The sequence below is a fragment of the Chiloscyllium plagiosum genome, chromosome 19 (assembly GCF_004010195.1).
Source record: "Chiloscyllium plagiosum isolate BGI_BamShark_2017 chromosome 19, ASM401019v2, whole genome shotgun sequence".
Lineage (NCBI taxonomy): Eukaryota > Metazoa > Chordata > Chondrichthyes > Orectolobiformes > Hemiscylliidae > Chiloscyllium > Chiloscyllium plagiosum.
In genome coordinates, this window is record NC_057728.1 from 52,428,225 (window position 1) to 52,445,985 (window position 17,761).

General features: G+C 41.8%; 1 protein-coding gene across 5 annotated transcripts in view; it reads right to left on the reverse strand.

The window, feature by feature from the left end:
• Window positions 1–17,761, reverse strand: part of LOC122559812 (centrosomal protein of 290 kDa-like) — a 60,711-nt gene that overhangs the window by 10,553 nt on the left and 32,397 nt on the right. For 3 of the 5 annotated variants that reach the window (XM_043709886.1, XM_043709888.1, XM_043709887.1), the window contains 5 exons: window positions 17,280–17,372; window positions 12,207–12,291; window positions 9,714–9,856; window positions 4,118–4,282; window positions 3,036–3,185 (listed from right to left, as the gene is read on the reverse strand). In XM_043709886.1, coding sequence (XP_043565821.1) covers window positions 3,036–3,185; window positions 4,118–4,282; window positions 9,714–9,856; window positions 12,207–12,291; window positions 17,280–17,372 — 636 coding nt within the window. Of the gene's footprint in view, window positions 1–3,031; window positions 3,186–4,117; window positions 4,283–9,713; window positions 9,857–12,206; window positions 12,292–17,279; window positions 17,373–17,761 lie in introns of all 5 variants that reach the window. The other 2 variants (XM_043709891.1, XM_043709890.1) reach the window with 2 other exon arrangements.

A 17,761-nucleotide genomic window follows, 5' to 3' on the forward strand; every position in this document is an offset into this window, starting at 1 on the left:
TGTGGAGGGTAGGTCTTGCCTTACAAGTCTTATTGAATTCTTCGAGGAGGTGACCAAGCATGTGGATGAGGGTAGAGCAGTGGATGTAGTGTACATGGATTTTAGTAAGGCATTTGATAAGGTTCCCCATGGTAGGCTTATGCGGAAAGTCAGGAGGCATGGATAGAGGGAAATTTGGCCAATTGGATAGAAAACTGGCTAACCGGTCGAAGGCAGAGAGTGGTGGTAGATGGTAAATATTCAGCCTGGAGCCCAGTTACAAGTGGAGTTCCGCAGGGATCAGTTCTGGGTCCTCTGCTGTTTGTAATTTTTATTAATGACTTAGATGAGGGAGTCGAAGGGTGGGTCAGTAAATTTGCAGATGATACGAAGATAGGTGGAGTTGTGGACAGTGAGGAGGGCTGTTGTTGGCTGCAGAGGGACTTAGATATGATGCAGAGCTGGGCTGAGGAGTGGCAGATGGAGTTCAACCCTGCCACGTGTGAGGTTGTCCATTTTGGAAGAACAAATAAGAATGCGGAATAGAGGGTTAATGGTAGGGTTCTTAGTCAGGTGGAGGAACAGAGGGATCTTGGGGTCTATGTACATAGATCTTTGAAGGTTGCCACTCAGGTGGATAGAGTTTGTAAGAAGGCCTATGGAGTATTATCGTTCATTAGCAGAGGGATTGAATTCAAGAGTCGTGAAGTGATGTTGCAGCTGTACAGGACTTTGGTTAGGCCACAGTTGGATTACTGTGTGCAGTTCTGGTCGCCTCACTTTAGGAAAGATGTGGAAGCTTTGGAGAGGGTGCAGAGAAGATTTTCCAGGATGTTGCCTGGAATGGAGAGGAAGTCGTACGAGGATAGGTTGAGAGTTCTCGGCCTTTTCTCGTTGGAACGGCGAAGGATGAGGGGTGACTTGATAGGGGTTTATAAGATGATCAGAGGAATAGATAGAGTAGACAGTCAGAAACTTTTTCCCCGGGTACAACAGAGTGTTACAAGGGGACATAAATTTAAGGTGAAGGGTGGAAGGTATAGGGGAGATGTCAGGGGTGGGTTCTTTACCCAGAGAGTGGTGGGGGCATGGAATGCGCTGCCCGTGGGAGTGGTAGAGTCGGAATCATTGGCGACCTTTAAGCGGCATTTGGATAGGTACATGGATGGGTACTTAATCTAGGTTAGAAGTTCGGCACAACATCGTGGGCCGAAGGGCCTGTTCTGTGCTGTATTGTTCTATGTTCTATGTTCTAAGACATTAGTGAACCAGATGGCTTTTTACGTCAATTGATTGTGGTGACATGATTGCCATCAGATTAACTTTTTTTTTAATTTATTGAATTAAAATTTCACAATCTTTTGTGGTGGGATTCAAACCTATGTCCCCAAAGTGTCGGGTCATGGATTAATAGTCAAGTGACATGATCATTTCCCAGCCATCTCACCTCTTTACACCTTATAACATGATCAAAACCTGTGACTCATGGAGCTCACGCCAGTTCACCATCTTCAACTACCCTGGGAGATTCTTGTGCAAAATATATCTGTCTGCACTTGGATAAGGTATATTAATTATACATCAATGGAGCATTAATTGCATTGATGTTATGGACATAAACAGGGTTGCACTTGTGGTCATATATGTGGTGCAGTAATAGTTCCCCTACCTTGAGGCCAGAAGGTCTGTGTGTAAGCTATAACTGTCATGGAGGTGTGTCATAGAATGATCAAACATGCTGATTAAAAAATGTGTGTGAACAGGCGGAAATTCTGTTGGTTGAATTTAGAAGTACAATATGTCTCTCTGTAAATAAAAGCTTATACACGTTTAAAGATTATAATCTGGTTCTATCCTTTATCACCTGGCTCTGAAAGATATAAAAAGGTATGTGTTTTAAATAATTTGAACTTTGCCTTCTCTAAGAATGAAGAGATACGGTTGGATGGGATTTAATGAAATGATGGCACAGCATGGGGAGGAAGTGAAGAATACACAGAATGGCAAAACTTAAAGTTTGCTTTTATAGGCAGCCATGTGAGAATGCTTTTTTATCTTTACTTGAAATGAGAATTCTTCACGGTCCTGGGTCTTAAAGATTATGAAAGAGTTTGAAAAACAGTAGATGAGAAAATAAGCTCATAAGAAATATGAGCAGGATTAGACCGCTCAGTTGCTCCATTATTTAATAAGATCATGGCTAGTCTTCTGTTTTCAGACAGACATTTCTACATGTGGGGGAGAGAAAAATGAAAAGCCAAAAATAAGATAAAAATCTTGCCAGTGACCTTCAGGATACTCAGAAACTCAGAAGAACAGAAGGATCTTGTGGTACTTGTCTACAGATTCCTGAAGGCAGTAGGACAGGTTATTACGATGGTTAAGAAGACATATAGGAGGCTTGCCTTTATCAGTTGTGGCATAGATTATATGTGCGGAGAGGTTATCTTCGAGTTGTACAAAACTTTGGTGAGGCCACAGCTGGACTGCAATTCTGGCAACTGAACTATAGGAAGGATGTAATTGCAATGGATGGGATGCAGAGGAGATTCACTTGATGTTGCCTGGAGTGGAACAGTTTAGGTATGAAAGAGGCCAGATAGGCTGGGGTTATTTTCTTTCAAGCAGAGATTGCTTAGAGGAACCCCACTGAAGTGTATAAGATTATGAGGGGCATGAACTGGGTGGAGAGATGGCAGTTAATCTGCTTAGGTGAAAGGTAAGTAACAAAGGACATAATTTTAAGGTTAAAGGGGAGATTTAAGGGGAGATTTGAGGGAAAATATTTTCACACAGAGGGTAGTGGGAATCTGGAATGCACTGCCTGGAAGGGTAGAAGCAGGAAACCTCAAAACCTTTAAAAATACATGGGTGAACATATGAATGACATATCATTCAACGCAATGGACAAAGTGCTGGAATGTGGGATTAGTATAGATAGGTCAGCATAGACTTGATGGGAAGATAGGTTTCTTCTGTGCTTTGTGGCTCCATAAACAAAATAAGGGTTAGAACACAGTATCAACCATTAAATTCAATGGGATATACTTACATACCTGTAGAAGTTGCACCAAATATTCATTCAGTGTATTGATGACATCAATACTAGAGGGTACCATTCCTTCTGGCAAAGCGAGAGGTTGGAAGACAACACTGCATCCTCCAGATTGTCGTAACAAAGTTAGCTCACTCTCCAGGTTTGTAATCTAGCGAAAGAAAAAGAAAGGCATCTACTTGAGATTTGCTTTGGAACTTTAATGATGGGGTTTCAGCAGCACTAACAAATCCAGCACTTATTTCCCATCCCCAAATGTCATCCAGAAAGTTGAGAGAGCAGTCATCTTAACATTTTGCAATCCATGTGGTGAAGATGTGCACATAGTGCTGTTGGGTAGGGAATTCTAAGATTTTGACCCTGCAGTGAAGGAACAGCTGAGATGTGCTTAAGTCAGGATAGTGAGAGAGACTTTGAAGAAAATATGGAAATAATGGTTCTCTCATGCTTCTGCAACCCTTGTTCTTCTTTTATTAAATATTTATTCTTCAGATTTGGATAAGACCACCATTAATTACCAAACCCCAGTTGCCCCTGAGAAAGTGGTGATGAAATGCTTTCTAGATCAGCTATTTCAGCCAGCAGTTAAAACTCAAAAACTAGTGGTCCTTTGTGCTTGGACGCACACATAGAACACCTGGGGTATGGATAGTGGGTTTCCTTCTTTCAAGGTTGCAAATTTGAGGAAATTATTTTACTTTACCTGACAGATAAAACTGTTATTTGATGTTGACAACCTACTAACATTAGCATTGACTTGAATTGAATGGCAACTTGTGCATGGAGGAATTTTACGTAAGGTTATAAATAGAATGGCACTTGCAGTTTGACCCTATGCAATCCAATTTGCAGAATCTCATTACACAGAGACAACTGGTGGTGGTTTTAACTTGCAAGTCACTGTATCGCAGGTAAGGGTAGATGTTGAGGAGAGTCCTTCTTAATAGCTTCAGCTGGCATGGGAATTGAACAAATGGTGTTGACATCACACTGCATTGCAAACCAGTAGCCAGGCAATTGTGCTAACCAATGGCAGGATACAGTAGTTAAGTACTCACTAAGACAGATTTTGAGCGTACGAACCCTTTCTGTAGCTTTTGCCAGCTGGTTGCCAGCTATACCAGCCTCTTTGCGTGCCTCTTTAAGCTCCTGTCGAAGTTCCTCATTCCTCCCCTTCATCTGGTCTAATTGTGCTTTCAGGTGGGTATCACTGTTAAATTTATCTGTGGTATTCTTTCTCTCGATTGCCTGAAACAACATTTGGTGTAGCTCAATTAGTAGGTCAGCACATGTTGCACTTTAAATCAAGTTCACAAGACAAAGTCACTTCGTCACATTTGTAATAGAAATAATTCACTCAGGAATAATTCTGTGGACCAATGTACAACATAAAGACAATAGTTAGTGGTGTCAGATTTCCACTACTGTCCATATGACAAATGTTGCCCACTAAATGTTTTTAAACATATTTCTGCAAACTGCAAGTCCCATGTTTCACAGAATGTGCAAATGTTGGCTACATTTGCCCATGTTTTTTAGATAAATATTTGAGTTTCCAAGTCTTTCTTTTATGTTATCAGTGAAAAGATTTTTCAGACCCCCATGAATATAGTTTTTGGAACCTGTTTATTCATTAGCCTTGGTGAGGCCACACCTTGATTATTGTGTGCAGTTTTGGTCTCCTAGTCTGAGGAAGGACATGCTTGTAATTGAGAGAGTGCAGCAAAAGGTTCACAAGACTGATTGCTTGGATGACAGGACTCACATATGAGGCAAGACTGGATTGAATAGGCCTGTATTCACTGGAATTTAGAAGAATAAGTGGGAATCTCAGAGAAACGATGAGAATTCTGATGGAATGGTCAGGCTAGATGCAGGAAGAATGCTACCGATGTTGCTAAGTCCAAAACAAGGGGTCACAGTCTAAGAATAAGGGGCAAGCCATTCAGGACTGAGATGAGGTAGTATTTCTTCACTCAGAGAGTTGGGAACCTGTGGCATTGTTTTAAAAAATTCTCAAGGTCAGGTTCGTAGGAGAGTAGTCTGACACAGAACAAACGACCAAGAGGCGAGTCTGCTAGAATATGAGCATTTTATTCCCCGCAGCGTCGCCACAACCAGGTCTCATACTTACAACGGGTCTGGCTTATACTCACTCTACATGTTACCGGAACTGGGAGCCGTCAGTTCTCGTAGAGCGGTTGCCAACAACCCACGCTCGGCGGTTAAACGTAACCCCGGAGCAGACTCCCCGAACTGGAGACTTTTCCAGCTGATATACTCTTTTCCAGATATAAACATTCATGTGAACAGCAGAGCAAGGCTAAAAAACACATTCCATTCTGGTTACATACAGATAAGAAGATTCACACGGGAAGGTGTACAATAAGATTCACACGGGACTAAGCAACACCTCCATTCCGGTTAGATTCACACATGTATTGGGACACAATGTTAACCCTTTCACCACATTCCACTGCTTGGCACAATACATGTGTTGCATAATGATACACACATGTAATGGGACATAATTTTACACCACATTCCACTGCTTGACCCAATACATGTGTTACATTATGATTCACACATGTATTGGGACATAATTTTAACCCTCTCACCACAACATGTGTTACATTATGCAATTCGTTTCAGTTAATTTCAGTTCAGTCAATTCAGTGTAGTTCAATTCAGCTCAGTTCAGGTCTGTTCAGTTCAATTCAATTGTGTTCAATTCAGTTCCGTCCATTTCAATTCAATTTAGCTCAGTTCCATTTTGTTCCGTTCAATTTGATTCACTTCAGTTCCACTCAGTTCAGTTCAGTTCAATCCCATTCAATTCTGTTAACTCCGCTTCAGTTTTTTGGACATGCCCACATCCTCCGCTGTACCCCAGGCAAGGGGTTCTTCGGCAGGACTGGGATCCTTTCTCAAACAAACTGCCACGTACATGCCCACATCCATGCCATCCCGGGACGGTCGGGACCTCCACAGTTTGTTCTTCTGGTTTCTTAGTCTTTTTCCAAAACATTGTTCTGTATCAAAATCTCTCCTCAATTGCGATTGATCCTGCTCGACTACGCCAAATGTTTTTAAAAATTCTCAAGGTCAGGTTCGTAGGAGAGTAGTCTGACACAGAACAAATGACCAAGAGGCGAGTCTGCTAGAATATGGGCATTTTATTCCCCGCAGCGTCGCCAGAACGGGTCTGGCTTATACTCACTCTACATGTTCCCGGAACTGGGAGCCGTCAGTTCTCGTAGAGCGGTTGCCAACAACCCACGCTCGGCGGTTAAACGTAACCCCGGAGCAGACTCCCCGAACTGGAGACTTTTCCAGCTGATATACTCTTTTCCAGATATAAACATTCATGTGAACAGCAGAGCAAGGCTAAAAAACACATTCCATTCTGGTTACATACAGATAAGAAGATTCACACGGGGAGGTGTGTAATAAGATTCACACGGGACTAAGCAACACCTCCATTCCGGTTAGATTCACACATGTATTGGGACATAATTTTTAACCGTTTCACCACAGGCATTCTCTCACACAGGAAGCTGTTGGGGCCAGTTCATTAGATATATTCAAGAGGGAGCTGGAAATGGCCCTTGAGTCTAAAGGGATCAAGGGGGATGGAGAGAGGGCAGGAATGGGATACTGAGATTGCATCATCAGCCATGATCATATTGACTGGTCTACTCCTGCACCTATGTTCTATGTTTCTACATTTCTTCAGATGTCAAATTCCCAAAAGGTGGTGTGTTTGGCACTGATGGAATAAATAATTGAAAAATATCACAGATTATGTGACTAATCAGCATGATTCAAATTAGTAGGCATCACAAAGATTTCAGGCCAGTAATGAGGCCTCATAGATCTTCAATAGTTTTCAGATCACAGAATTCAGAGTGCCACAAATTAGGGAAAGAAATATGCATGTCGTTCTGATATAATGCGCACTTAGTTAACATTAATTCACGAGTTGGAGTCTGTGTTTCTAAAGCACAAACTTTTAAAATGTCTGCTGGCTGTAACATGATTATATCACCAACACTGTTTTCTAAAGCGTGATTTTTCTTTATTGCGGGATTGTACAAGAACACAACCATTGTGTCATACAAAAGCTACCTGTATAGAGAGGAGGAGTCACAGATAGATGGAATAGAAGAGATACAAAGTGCAAGAGTGAGAGTGACCTTGATTATTAAGTTTGAATCTCCATCACAACATCTAAAAGCAAGGGATAGTCCGGTTGTATCCGACAGCCAACAGGAATTAAGATCACATTTCAAGCCAACCTGGAAGCTGCGGGACTCAGGAATGTGGACTACCAGTGAGCAATGTCGTGAGAGATACAATAGGAACTAAGGAGGTCGACTAGCACCTTGCATTGTTCTTAAAAAAAATGCATTCCTCTTGCTGTACCTATTCACACTTACATTATTTGGTTGAAAATTCTCATTTACTTCACAAAACAAAACATAGGACGCAAATAATAGCAACAGAGACACAGAGGAGCAGATTGGCGGGCTGATTATGGAAAGGTTCAGAAGTAACAGGGTGTTGTCATGGGTGACTTCAAGTTCCCTAATATTGATTGGAACCTAGTTAGTACAAATAGTTGGATGGAGCAGATTTTGTCAGGTGTGTCTACAAACGATTCCTGACTCAATATGTAGATAGGCCGACTAGAGACGAGGCCATATTGGATTTGGTACTTGGCAACGAACCAGATCAGGCGTCAGATCTCTCAGTGGGAGAGCATTTCGATGACAGTGATCACAACTCCCTGACCTTTGCTACACTCATGAAGAGGGAAAAGTATATAATTGGGGAGGGGGAATTACAATGCTATTAGGCAGGAACTATGGAACATAAATTGGGAACTGATGTTCTCAGGGAAATGCATGACAGAAATGTGGAGTTGTTTAGGGAGCACTTGCTGCGCGTGCTGGATAGGTTTGTCCCACTGGGGCAAGGAAGGGATGGTAGGGTGAAGGAAGGAACCTTGGATGACAAGTGATGTGGAACATCTAGTCAAGAGGAAGAAGGAACATTACATAAGGTTGAGGAAGCAAGGATCAGACAGGGCTCTAGACGGTTACAAGATAGCCAGGAAGGAATGGAAGAATGGACTTAGGAGAGCGAGAAGGGGGGCATGAAAAAGCCTTGGTGGGTAGGATTAAGGAAAACCCCAAGGCATTCTACACATATTGAAGAACAAGAGAATGGCCAGAGTGAGGGTAGGGCTGATCAGGGATAGTGGAGGGAACTTGTGCCTGCAGTCGGACGTGGTGGGGGAGGTCCTTTATGAAAACTCTGATTCAATATTCACTAGTGAGAGGGACCTTGTTGTTTGTGAGCACAGCGTGAAACAGGCTAAGGTTGCCACCCAAGTTGCTAGGCTTGTTAAGAAGACGTTAGGTGTGTTGGCTTTCATTAGCAAGGGGATTGAATTTAAGAGCCACAAGGTTATTCTGCAGCTCTACAAAGCCCTGGTTAGAACACTTGGAATATTGTGTTCAGTTCTGGTTGTCTCATTATGAGAAGGATTTAGAAACTTTATAGAGGGTGCAGAGGAGATTTACCAGGATGCTGCCAGGGCTGGAAGGTGTGTCTTATGAAGAAAGGTTGAAGGAGCTAGGATTTTTCTCATTGCAGCGAAGAAGGATGAGGTGTGACTTGATAGAAGTGTACAAGATGATGAGAGGCATTGACAGGATGGATAGCCAGAGACTTTTTCCCAGGGTGGAAATGGCTATCATCAGGGGGCATAATTTTAAGGTGACCGAAGGAAGGTTTAGGGGAGTTCTTTACACAGAAGTGGTGAGTGCGTGGAATGCACTGCCAGCAGTGGTAGTGGAGTCACATACATTAAGGACATTAAAGTAACTCTTGGCTAGGCACATGGAAGATGGCAAAATGAAGGGTATGCAAGTTAGTTTGATCTTAGAGTAGGATAAAAGGTCGGCACAACTTCGAGTGCCGAAGAGCCTGTACTGTGCCGTACTGTTCTATGTTTGATGTAATGAACCAATTCTTGGCTCTCAGAATTATAGTACAGAGCTGCTTTCATGGAAGAAATGGCCTCCAAGAGTCAGCACACAAAGTGCTCAGAATGGTTTATTAGATTGGTTCACTAAACAGTTTATTATTTTCGTTATTTTTTTCAGGGATGCAGACCATAAGATATAGGAGCAGAAATCAGGCCATTCAGCCCATTGAGTCTGCTCCACCATTCAATCATGGCTGATAGGTTTTTCAACCCCATTCTTCCGCTTTCTCCCCGTAACCCTTGATAATCAAGAACGTATCTATCTCAGTCTTAAATGCCCTCAATGACTTGGCCCCCACAGCCTTCAGTGGCAATGAATTCCATAGATTCACCACCCTCTGGCTGAAGAAGTTTCTCCTCATCTCCGTTCTAAAAGATCTTACCCTTTACTCTAAGGTTCTAGTCTCTCCTACCAATGGCGAGGCCAGTATTTATTATCCATCCCTAACTGCCATTGACAAGGTGGTGGTGAGTCACTAACTTGAACAGCTGCAGTCCATGCAGTGAGGTACACTCAATGTGCAATAAGATAGATAGTTTCAGAATCTTGACCCAGAGATCGTGAAGGAATGACAATACTGTTCTACGACAGAAATTAGAACGAGAAAAAGTGATGATACTTACAGTAACTAGTTTCTCCAGACTTTCTATCTTAAGGATTTCTTCCCCTCCTTTTGAAATGCCTTCAACTTGAGTATTCTTTATGGCATGTAAAATATCTTTCATACCACTTTCAAATTGCTGATTCTCTTCCATCAGTTCTTTTACTGTAACCAACCAATATTCCTCAGATTAGTAAAGATTAGTAAAGGAACTACAGTCGTCAGATTTAACTCAGTGAAAAAAAAACATATTAAAAGTGCAAAGTATATCAAGTATATCACAACTCATTTAGTATCTTTAATATAATGAAACATTCCAAGGTGCTTCACAGGGACATGATAAGACAAAATATGACATCAAGCCACAGTGGAAATACTTGGTCAGATGGCCAATCTCTTAAAAGCAGGAAGATGAGGTGGACAGGCAGAGAGGTAGGAAGGGAATTCTGGAGTCTAGGGCCAAGAGAACCAAAAGTACCAGCACTAAAGGTGCAGCAGTTCTAACTGGGAATGCTGATGAGGACTTAGAGGAATGCAGGTATTGGTTGCAGGATTAGAGCAGGTTACAAAAATGGGGAAGGGCAATGCCATGGAGGGATTTTTAAAAAAAGAATGTGAATTTTCAAATCCAGCCATTCTTTGATCAGGAGCCAATTAATTGCAGTGATAGGGAATTGACTCGGTATGAATTAAAACACAAACTGCAAAATCTTGGATGATGCGAAGTTTTGGGAAAGTAGAATGGTGGGCGACACGGTGGCACAGTGGTTAGCACTGCTGCCTCACAACGCCAGAGACCTGGGTTCAATTCTAATCTAATCTAATCTAATCTAATCTAATCTAATCTAATCTAATCTAATCTAGAACATCAGAGTCTAAACAGAAGTGCATTGGAAGAGCCAAATCAACAGATAAAAGTAATGAAGGTGCCACTGAGGGCTTCAGCCAGCAGGCTGGGAGATCAATCCCAGTTCAATGAATATTGCAGGAGAGCATTCCAACAGCAGTACCAGATATGTAAAAAAAAAAATGCGGTGTCAATCTGGTGAAACTGGAACATGGGACCAAACAGTAGAAGCAGCATGCAATAGAGAGAGCTAAATGATCCCCTAACAAGTTGGTCAGACCTAAGGTCTGCAGTACTGCCACTTCTATTTGCAAATAGTGGAAGGCAAGTGAACAAATAACAGGAGTTGGAGTTGAATATGTTCCCATCCTCAACATTCCAGCAATAGTACTAAAGGACGTGCTCCAGAACTCTGTGCCTCTAACCAGATTGCTCCAATGCAGCTGCAGAGCTTGCATCTACCTGATAGTGTAGAAAATTGTTCAGGCATGACTTGTGCACAAAATGCAAGACAAATTCAACTAAGCCAATTATTGCCCAACCAGTCTTTTGTAAATATTCACTAATGGGATGTTGGTGTTGGGGGCTGAGCCAGCACTTCATTGCTCGTCCCAGTTGCGCTTGAGAAGGTGGCGGTGAGCTACCTTCTTAAATAACTGTAGTCCATGAGCTGTAGTAGACCCACAATGTGTTAGGGAGGGAGTTCCAGAAATATGACCCAATGACACTGAAGGAATGGCAATACAGTTCCAAGCCACAGACAAAAATAGGAATTGTTGGAAAAACTCAGCAGGTCCGGTAGCACCTGTGAACAGAAATCAAAGTTAACATTTTGGGTCAAGCGACCCTCCCTCATAACTGATTTCTCTCCACAGATGCTACCAGACCTGCTAAGCTCTTCTAGCAATTTGTAGTTTCATCTCTGATTTACAGCAACCACGATCATAGAGTCTTACAGCACAGAGACAAGTCCTTCGGCCCAGACTGGTCCATGCCAACCAAACTGTCTGTCCACGCTACCCCCATTTTCCTGCACTTGGCCCATATCTTTCTAATCCTTTCCTATCCATGTACTTGTCCTTTAGTACTATTGCTGGAATGTTGAGGATGGGAACATATTCAACTCCAACTCCTGTTATTTGTTCACTTGCCTTCCACTATTTGCAAACAGAAGTGACAATACTGCAGACCTTAGGTCTGACCAACTTGTTAGGGGATCATTTAGCTCTATCTATTGCATGCTGTTTAAATGTTGTTAATGTACCCACCTCAACCACTTCTGCTGGCAGCTCATTCCATATGAGTACTACTCTCTGTGTAAAAACGTTGCCCCTCAGGTTCCCTTCTATCTTTTCCCCGCTATCCTTAAACTGATGCCCCCTAGTCCTCAATTCCCCAACACTGGGTAAAAGACTGAGTGCATTCATCCTATCCAAGCTTCTCATGATCTTACATACCTCCATATGATCCTCCCTCAGTCTCCTACACTCTAAAGAAAAACGTCCTAGCTTGTCCAACCTCACCCTATATCTCAGGCCATTGAGTCCTGGCAACATCCTTGTAAATTTCTTCTGGACTCTTTCCAGTTTAATAACTTTTTTATCTAAACTGCTCTTCATATACAGATTTGACAAAACAATTTTAAAGTTTTATTTTGAAAAGACTTACATTTGGCCTGTAGTTGAGCAATTTCGGTCCTTGTTTTTTCCAGTTCTTTTTCCTTTACTTCCAATTCTCTTGAAATATATTCATTCTAAAAAAAATTGCAAATATAATTCACCATCTGAGAATTGCATACATACTTATCACTTCCCTTTAGAACCTTGGGATCATGGATACTTAAGGCCCAAGAGGCCATTCAGCCCTTCATGTTCCTGTCAGCTCTCTGTAAGAGCAATTCAGCTCGTCTCAACTCCCCTCACAATGTCCCCATAGTCCTGCATTTCTTTTCTATTCAAATAATTATCAAATTGACTTTTTAAGGCATGTCGGAATCCATCTGCACCTCATTCTCAGGCAATACCCCCTTCTCTCAGGCTTTCCCTCCCTGTGTCCGTTTTTTGCTCCACTGCCATTTCTCCTTCTAACTTCCCTGATTAATGGGTTAAACATCAAAAGAAATAATGCACTAATCAGATGACTATATTGTGATTAATTGGCATCACCAGTTCACTGATCAGATTCCAAATGGGCCTGACACAACTGTGACATAACCAAGTCAGAGAATTTTTGTTTTTGTTCCAGCTGATATCTGCTTCACACTGCTGGAGCACTTCAAATCATAAAAGATCCCATCGCTCCTTGTTTACAGTCCCGCTCGGTGTAAATGACAGGAAACATGCCGGATGATATGTATCAATCACTTTTAAAAGTATATATTCATGTGATTTGGATGTCATTGCTGGGCCAGCATTTATTGCCCATCACTAGTTGGTCTTGAGAAGGTGCTGATGAGTTGCATTCTTAAACTACTGTATTTCATTTGGTGCAGATGCACCCACAGTATTATTAGGAAGGACGGTCAAAGATTCTGACATAGCAATACTGAAGGAACAGCAATATATTTTCATGTTGGGATGTCACGTGGCCTAGAAGGGAACCTGTATGTAGTGATATTCCCACGTATCTGCTGCCTTTATCCTTCAAGATGATCACAGTCATGGGTTTGGAAAGTGCTGTCTAACAACCATGATGAACTTCTGAAATACATCCATGTAGATGGAACACACTCTTGAATTATACCTCATTGATGATGGACAGACTTTAGAGAGTTGGGAAGTGAGTTATTCACTGCAGGATTCCTGGCTTCTGACTTGACCTTACAGCCACAGTATTTATATGGTTCATCCAGTTCAGTTTTGGGTCAATGGTTATCCCATGGACGTTGATAGTGAAGAATTCATATATGATGAAGCCATTGAATATCAAGGCAGAATAACTCAATTCACTCTTTTTGAAGATTGCCTGGCACTTACGTAGCAGGAACGTTACTCATCATTTCTTAGCCCCATCCTTGATATTGCCCATGCCTTGCTGGATCTGGATGCAAACTGCTTCAGCAGCTGAGGAGTTGTGAATATTTTGCAATAATTAGCAAATATCCCTACTCTTGCCGATGATGAAATGAAAAACATTGATGAAACAGATGAAAAGCTCCTATAAGATGTCCCAAAACTGAGATGACTGATCTCTAGCAAGTATCTTCCTTTGTGCTTGGCATGAATCCAAACAGTGAGAGTTTCCTTGGATTCTCAGTGACTCCAGTTTTGTTAGGGCTCCTTGATACTACTCCATCAAATGTTACCTTGACGTCAAGGGCAGTCATTCTCACTTGCCGTGTGGAATTCAGCTCATTTGTTCATATGTGAACTGAGGGTGTAACAAAGTCAGGAGCTGAGTGGGTCTGGTAAAACCCAAACGGAGCATCACTGAGCAGAATATTCCTAAACCAGTGCTGCTTGATTGCAGTGTTGATGGGGTGGTAAATAGCTGGTTCAGATTTGTCCTGTTTATTAAACATAAAAGACATAGTTGGGCAATATTCCATAATTCTCCTTTGCAGGATCAGTGCCTTTAGCCATTGATAGCACATGGAGTGAATTATTTTGGTTGAAGATTGGCATCTGGATCTACCACTCAGCACTCTGGTTGAAAACTGTTGCAAATGTTTCAGCCTGTTCTTCTGCACTGATGTGTTGGGTTCCGTCATCACTGAAGATTGGAACAGCTGTGCAGTCTCTCTTGTAGAGAATTGTTTAATTATCCACCATGTTTGATGACTGGATGTGGCAGGACTGTAGAGCTTGGATCTGATCCATTAGTTGTGGAATCTCTTAGCCCAATCAATCGCTGCTTATGCTGTTTGGCAGGCAAGTAGTTCTGTCACTTTTGAGGTTGGTGTCTCATTTGTAAGAAAGCACTGTGCTGCTCTAGGTATGATCGCCTCTATTATTTTATTGAACCATGCTTGATCCCCTGGATTGATGGTTTTAGTAAAGTGTGGAGCCAGGATATTGTAAATAGAGTTCGAGTACAGCTCTGCTGTTGCTGATTGCTCACCATGCCAATCTTTAAATTCTAGATCTGATCAAACATTATATTGCATTGTAATCTAATTTGGATAGACACATCCGCATCAGCTCTGATCAAAAATCCTCAGAAATGGTAGATGGGTGGGTGGGACAGAAGAGAGGCTCCTGATGAATCTGCTGCAGTCCAACACAGCTATTCCAGGGAGCTAGCATAAATGCAGTCAGAACTGATCATTCACAAAAATGAAATTTTCTATGTATACTTTATCAATTAGGAAGGTAGGCACTGGCAGAAGCACAATATATTAATTTCATATTTAGTTCCCCTGTTACCTTTAAATCTTTTTATAACATTCTCAGGACAAGTCTCCCTTACCTCATTCAATGCAAGTGATAGGGATTTCATTTGCCAGACCACATGCTCTCTCCTTTCTGGAAGGGTCGCCAAATTAAATCCCAATCAGAGGCAGGCAACTACTCATTGCCCCATAGCATCACAAGGGAGGTGGTAGCTTTTACTAATACTGCAGTGATCCAAGTTCAGGAATATCAAGGGCCCAAGTACTGGCAGATAATGGCAGGAAGGATATTGTTGGATTGGGGGAGGGGAGGGGGGGCGTTCCAGGTTGGCCCCCACCCATTCAATTGCTGTGTGTAAAAAAGGCACCAAATGCCTTTGATTTAGAGACCCTATCATTCTGCATCAACACCTTCCTGCTCTGCCAAGTGGCTGCATTCACACCACTGGATAGCAAATCCCTCCAGTATCAGTAGTGGGATGAGGCACTTCGGTGAAGAATTAATCAATAGCCGGTGAGGGAGCGTCAAGGTCTCTTGGTTCAGCAACACTCCCCAGGACCCCACTATTAAGTGTATAAATTCTGCTCTGATTTGCCTTTCCAAAATGCAGCACCTCACATTTATCTAAATTAAATTCCATCTGCCACTCCTCAGCCCATTGGCCCATCTGATCAAGATCCCATTGAACTCTGAGGTAACCTTCTTTACTGTCCACTACACCTCCAATTTTGGTGTCATCTGCAAACATACTAACTATATCTCCCATGTTCATATTCACATCATTTATACAATTGACGAAAAGTAGCAAACCCAGCACTGATCCTTGTGGCACACCATTGGTCACAGTCCTCCAGTCTGAAAAGCAACCCTCCATCACCACCCTCTGTCTTCTACCTTTGAGCCAGTTCTGTATCCAAATGGCTAGTTCTCCCTGTATTCCATGAGATCTAACCTTGCGAACCAGTCTCCCATGGGGAACCTTGTTGAATGCCTTACTGAAGTCCATTTAGGTCACGTCCACCTCTCTGTCCTCATCAATCCTTTCTGTTACTTCTTCAAAAAACTCAATCAAGTTCGTGAGACATGATTTACCATGCACAAAGCCATGCTGACTATCTCTAATCAGTACTTGCCTTTCCAAATGCATGCAAGTCCTGTCCCTGAGGATTCCCTCAAACAACTTGTTCACCATTGATATTAGGCTCATTGGTCCATAGTTCCCTGGTTTTTCCTTACCACCTTTCTTAAATAGTGGCACCATGTTAGCCAATTTCCAGTCTTCCGGCACCTCACCTGTGACTATCGATAATACAAATATCTCAGCAAGGGATCCAGCAATCATTTCCACAAAGTTCTAAGGTACACCTGATCAGTTCCTTGGGATTTATTCACTTCTATGCATTTTAAGATATCCAGCACCTCCTCCTCTGTAATGTGGATATTTTCAAGATGTCACCATCTATTCCCCACATTCTTTATCTTCCATGTCCTTCTCCATAGTAAATACTGATGCAAAATACACATTTAGTATCTCCCCCATCTCCTGTGGTTCCACACAAAGGCCACCTTGCTGATCTTTGAGGGGCCCTATTCTCTCCCTAGTTACCCTTTTGTCCTTAATGTATTTATAAAAATCCCTTTGGATTCTCCTTAACCCTATTTGCCAAAGTAATCTCACATTCCCTTTTTATCTCCTGATTTCCCTCTTAAGTATACTCCTACTGCCTTCATACACTAAGGATTCCATTGATCTCTGCTGTCTAGCTCTAACATATGCTTCCTTCTTTTTCTTAATAAAAACCTCAATTTCTCTCGTCATCCAGCATTCCTTACACCTACCAACCTTTCCTTTCAAACTAATAGGAATACACTGTCTCTGGACTCTCATTATCTCATTTCTGAAGTATTTCCATTTTCCAGCCATCCCTTTACCTGCAAAATCAACTTTTCTAAGTTCTTGTCTAATACCATCAAAATTAGACTTCCTCCAATTTAGAATTTCAACTTTTAGATCTGGTCTATCCTTTTCCATCACTAATTTAAGACTAATAGAATTATGGTCGCTGACCCCAAAGTGCTTCTCCACTGACACCTTAGTCACCTGCCTTGCCTTATTTCCCAGGAGTAGGACAAGGTTTGCACCTTCTCTAGTTGGTACACCCACATACTGAATCAGAACATTTTCTTGTACATGCTTAACAAAATCTTCTATCTAAACCTTTAACACTATGGCATTCCCAGTCTATGTTAGGAAAGTTAAAATTCCCTACATCATAACCACTCTATTATTCTTCCAGATAACTGAGATCTCCTTACAAATTTGTTTCTCAATTTCCCGTTGACTGTTTGGGGGGGGGGAGGGAAATCTATATTACAATCCCAATAAGCCTGCAAAGCTATTTTGTGCTACCTGCATTATTTGCCTGTTGAGCTTGGCGAGTTCAAATTCTGCGTTCTGGTATGCTCCTTCTTTGTTCAGTAACTCCCCCCGGATTTGACGATTCTAAAGAGATGCATTGACTTAGTCAGAATACTCTGAGAGACTTAATCACATTTCAATGTTAGCTTCAGCTTTTTTTATTTGGAAGTCTTCCTATTTTCCCACCTCATACACTAGGGCGAGTTCACTTTCAAAATAGCTTGCTCTGTGAAAGTCATGCGGTTCCCATCATAATCCCATGCTGCATAGAATTTACAACAGTGGATTATGGAATTTCACTGCAGGCAAATATAAAACAAAAGGAATATATATTGCTTAAAAAATAACAGTTAAAATAATATTAAGCAAAGGGATATAATGGTTGTATACTTTTTTTTAGACAGTAGTATGCAGAGAAAACCTTCTAGAGGTCTAGAATTGTAAAGCAGCAAAATTGCGTCATATTATCGTCA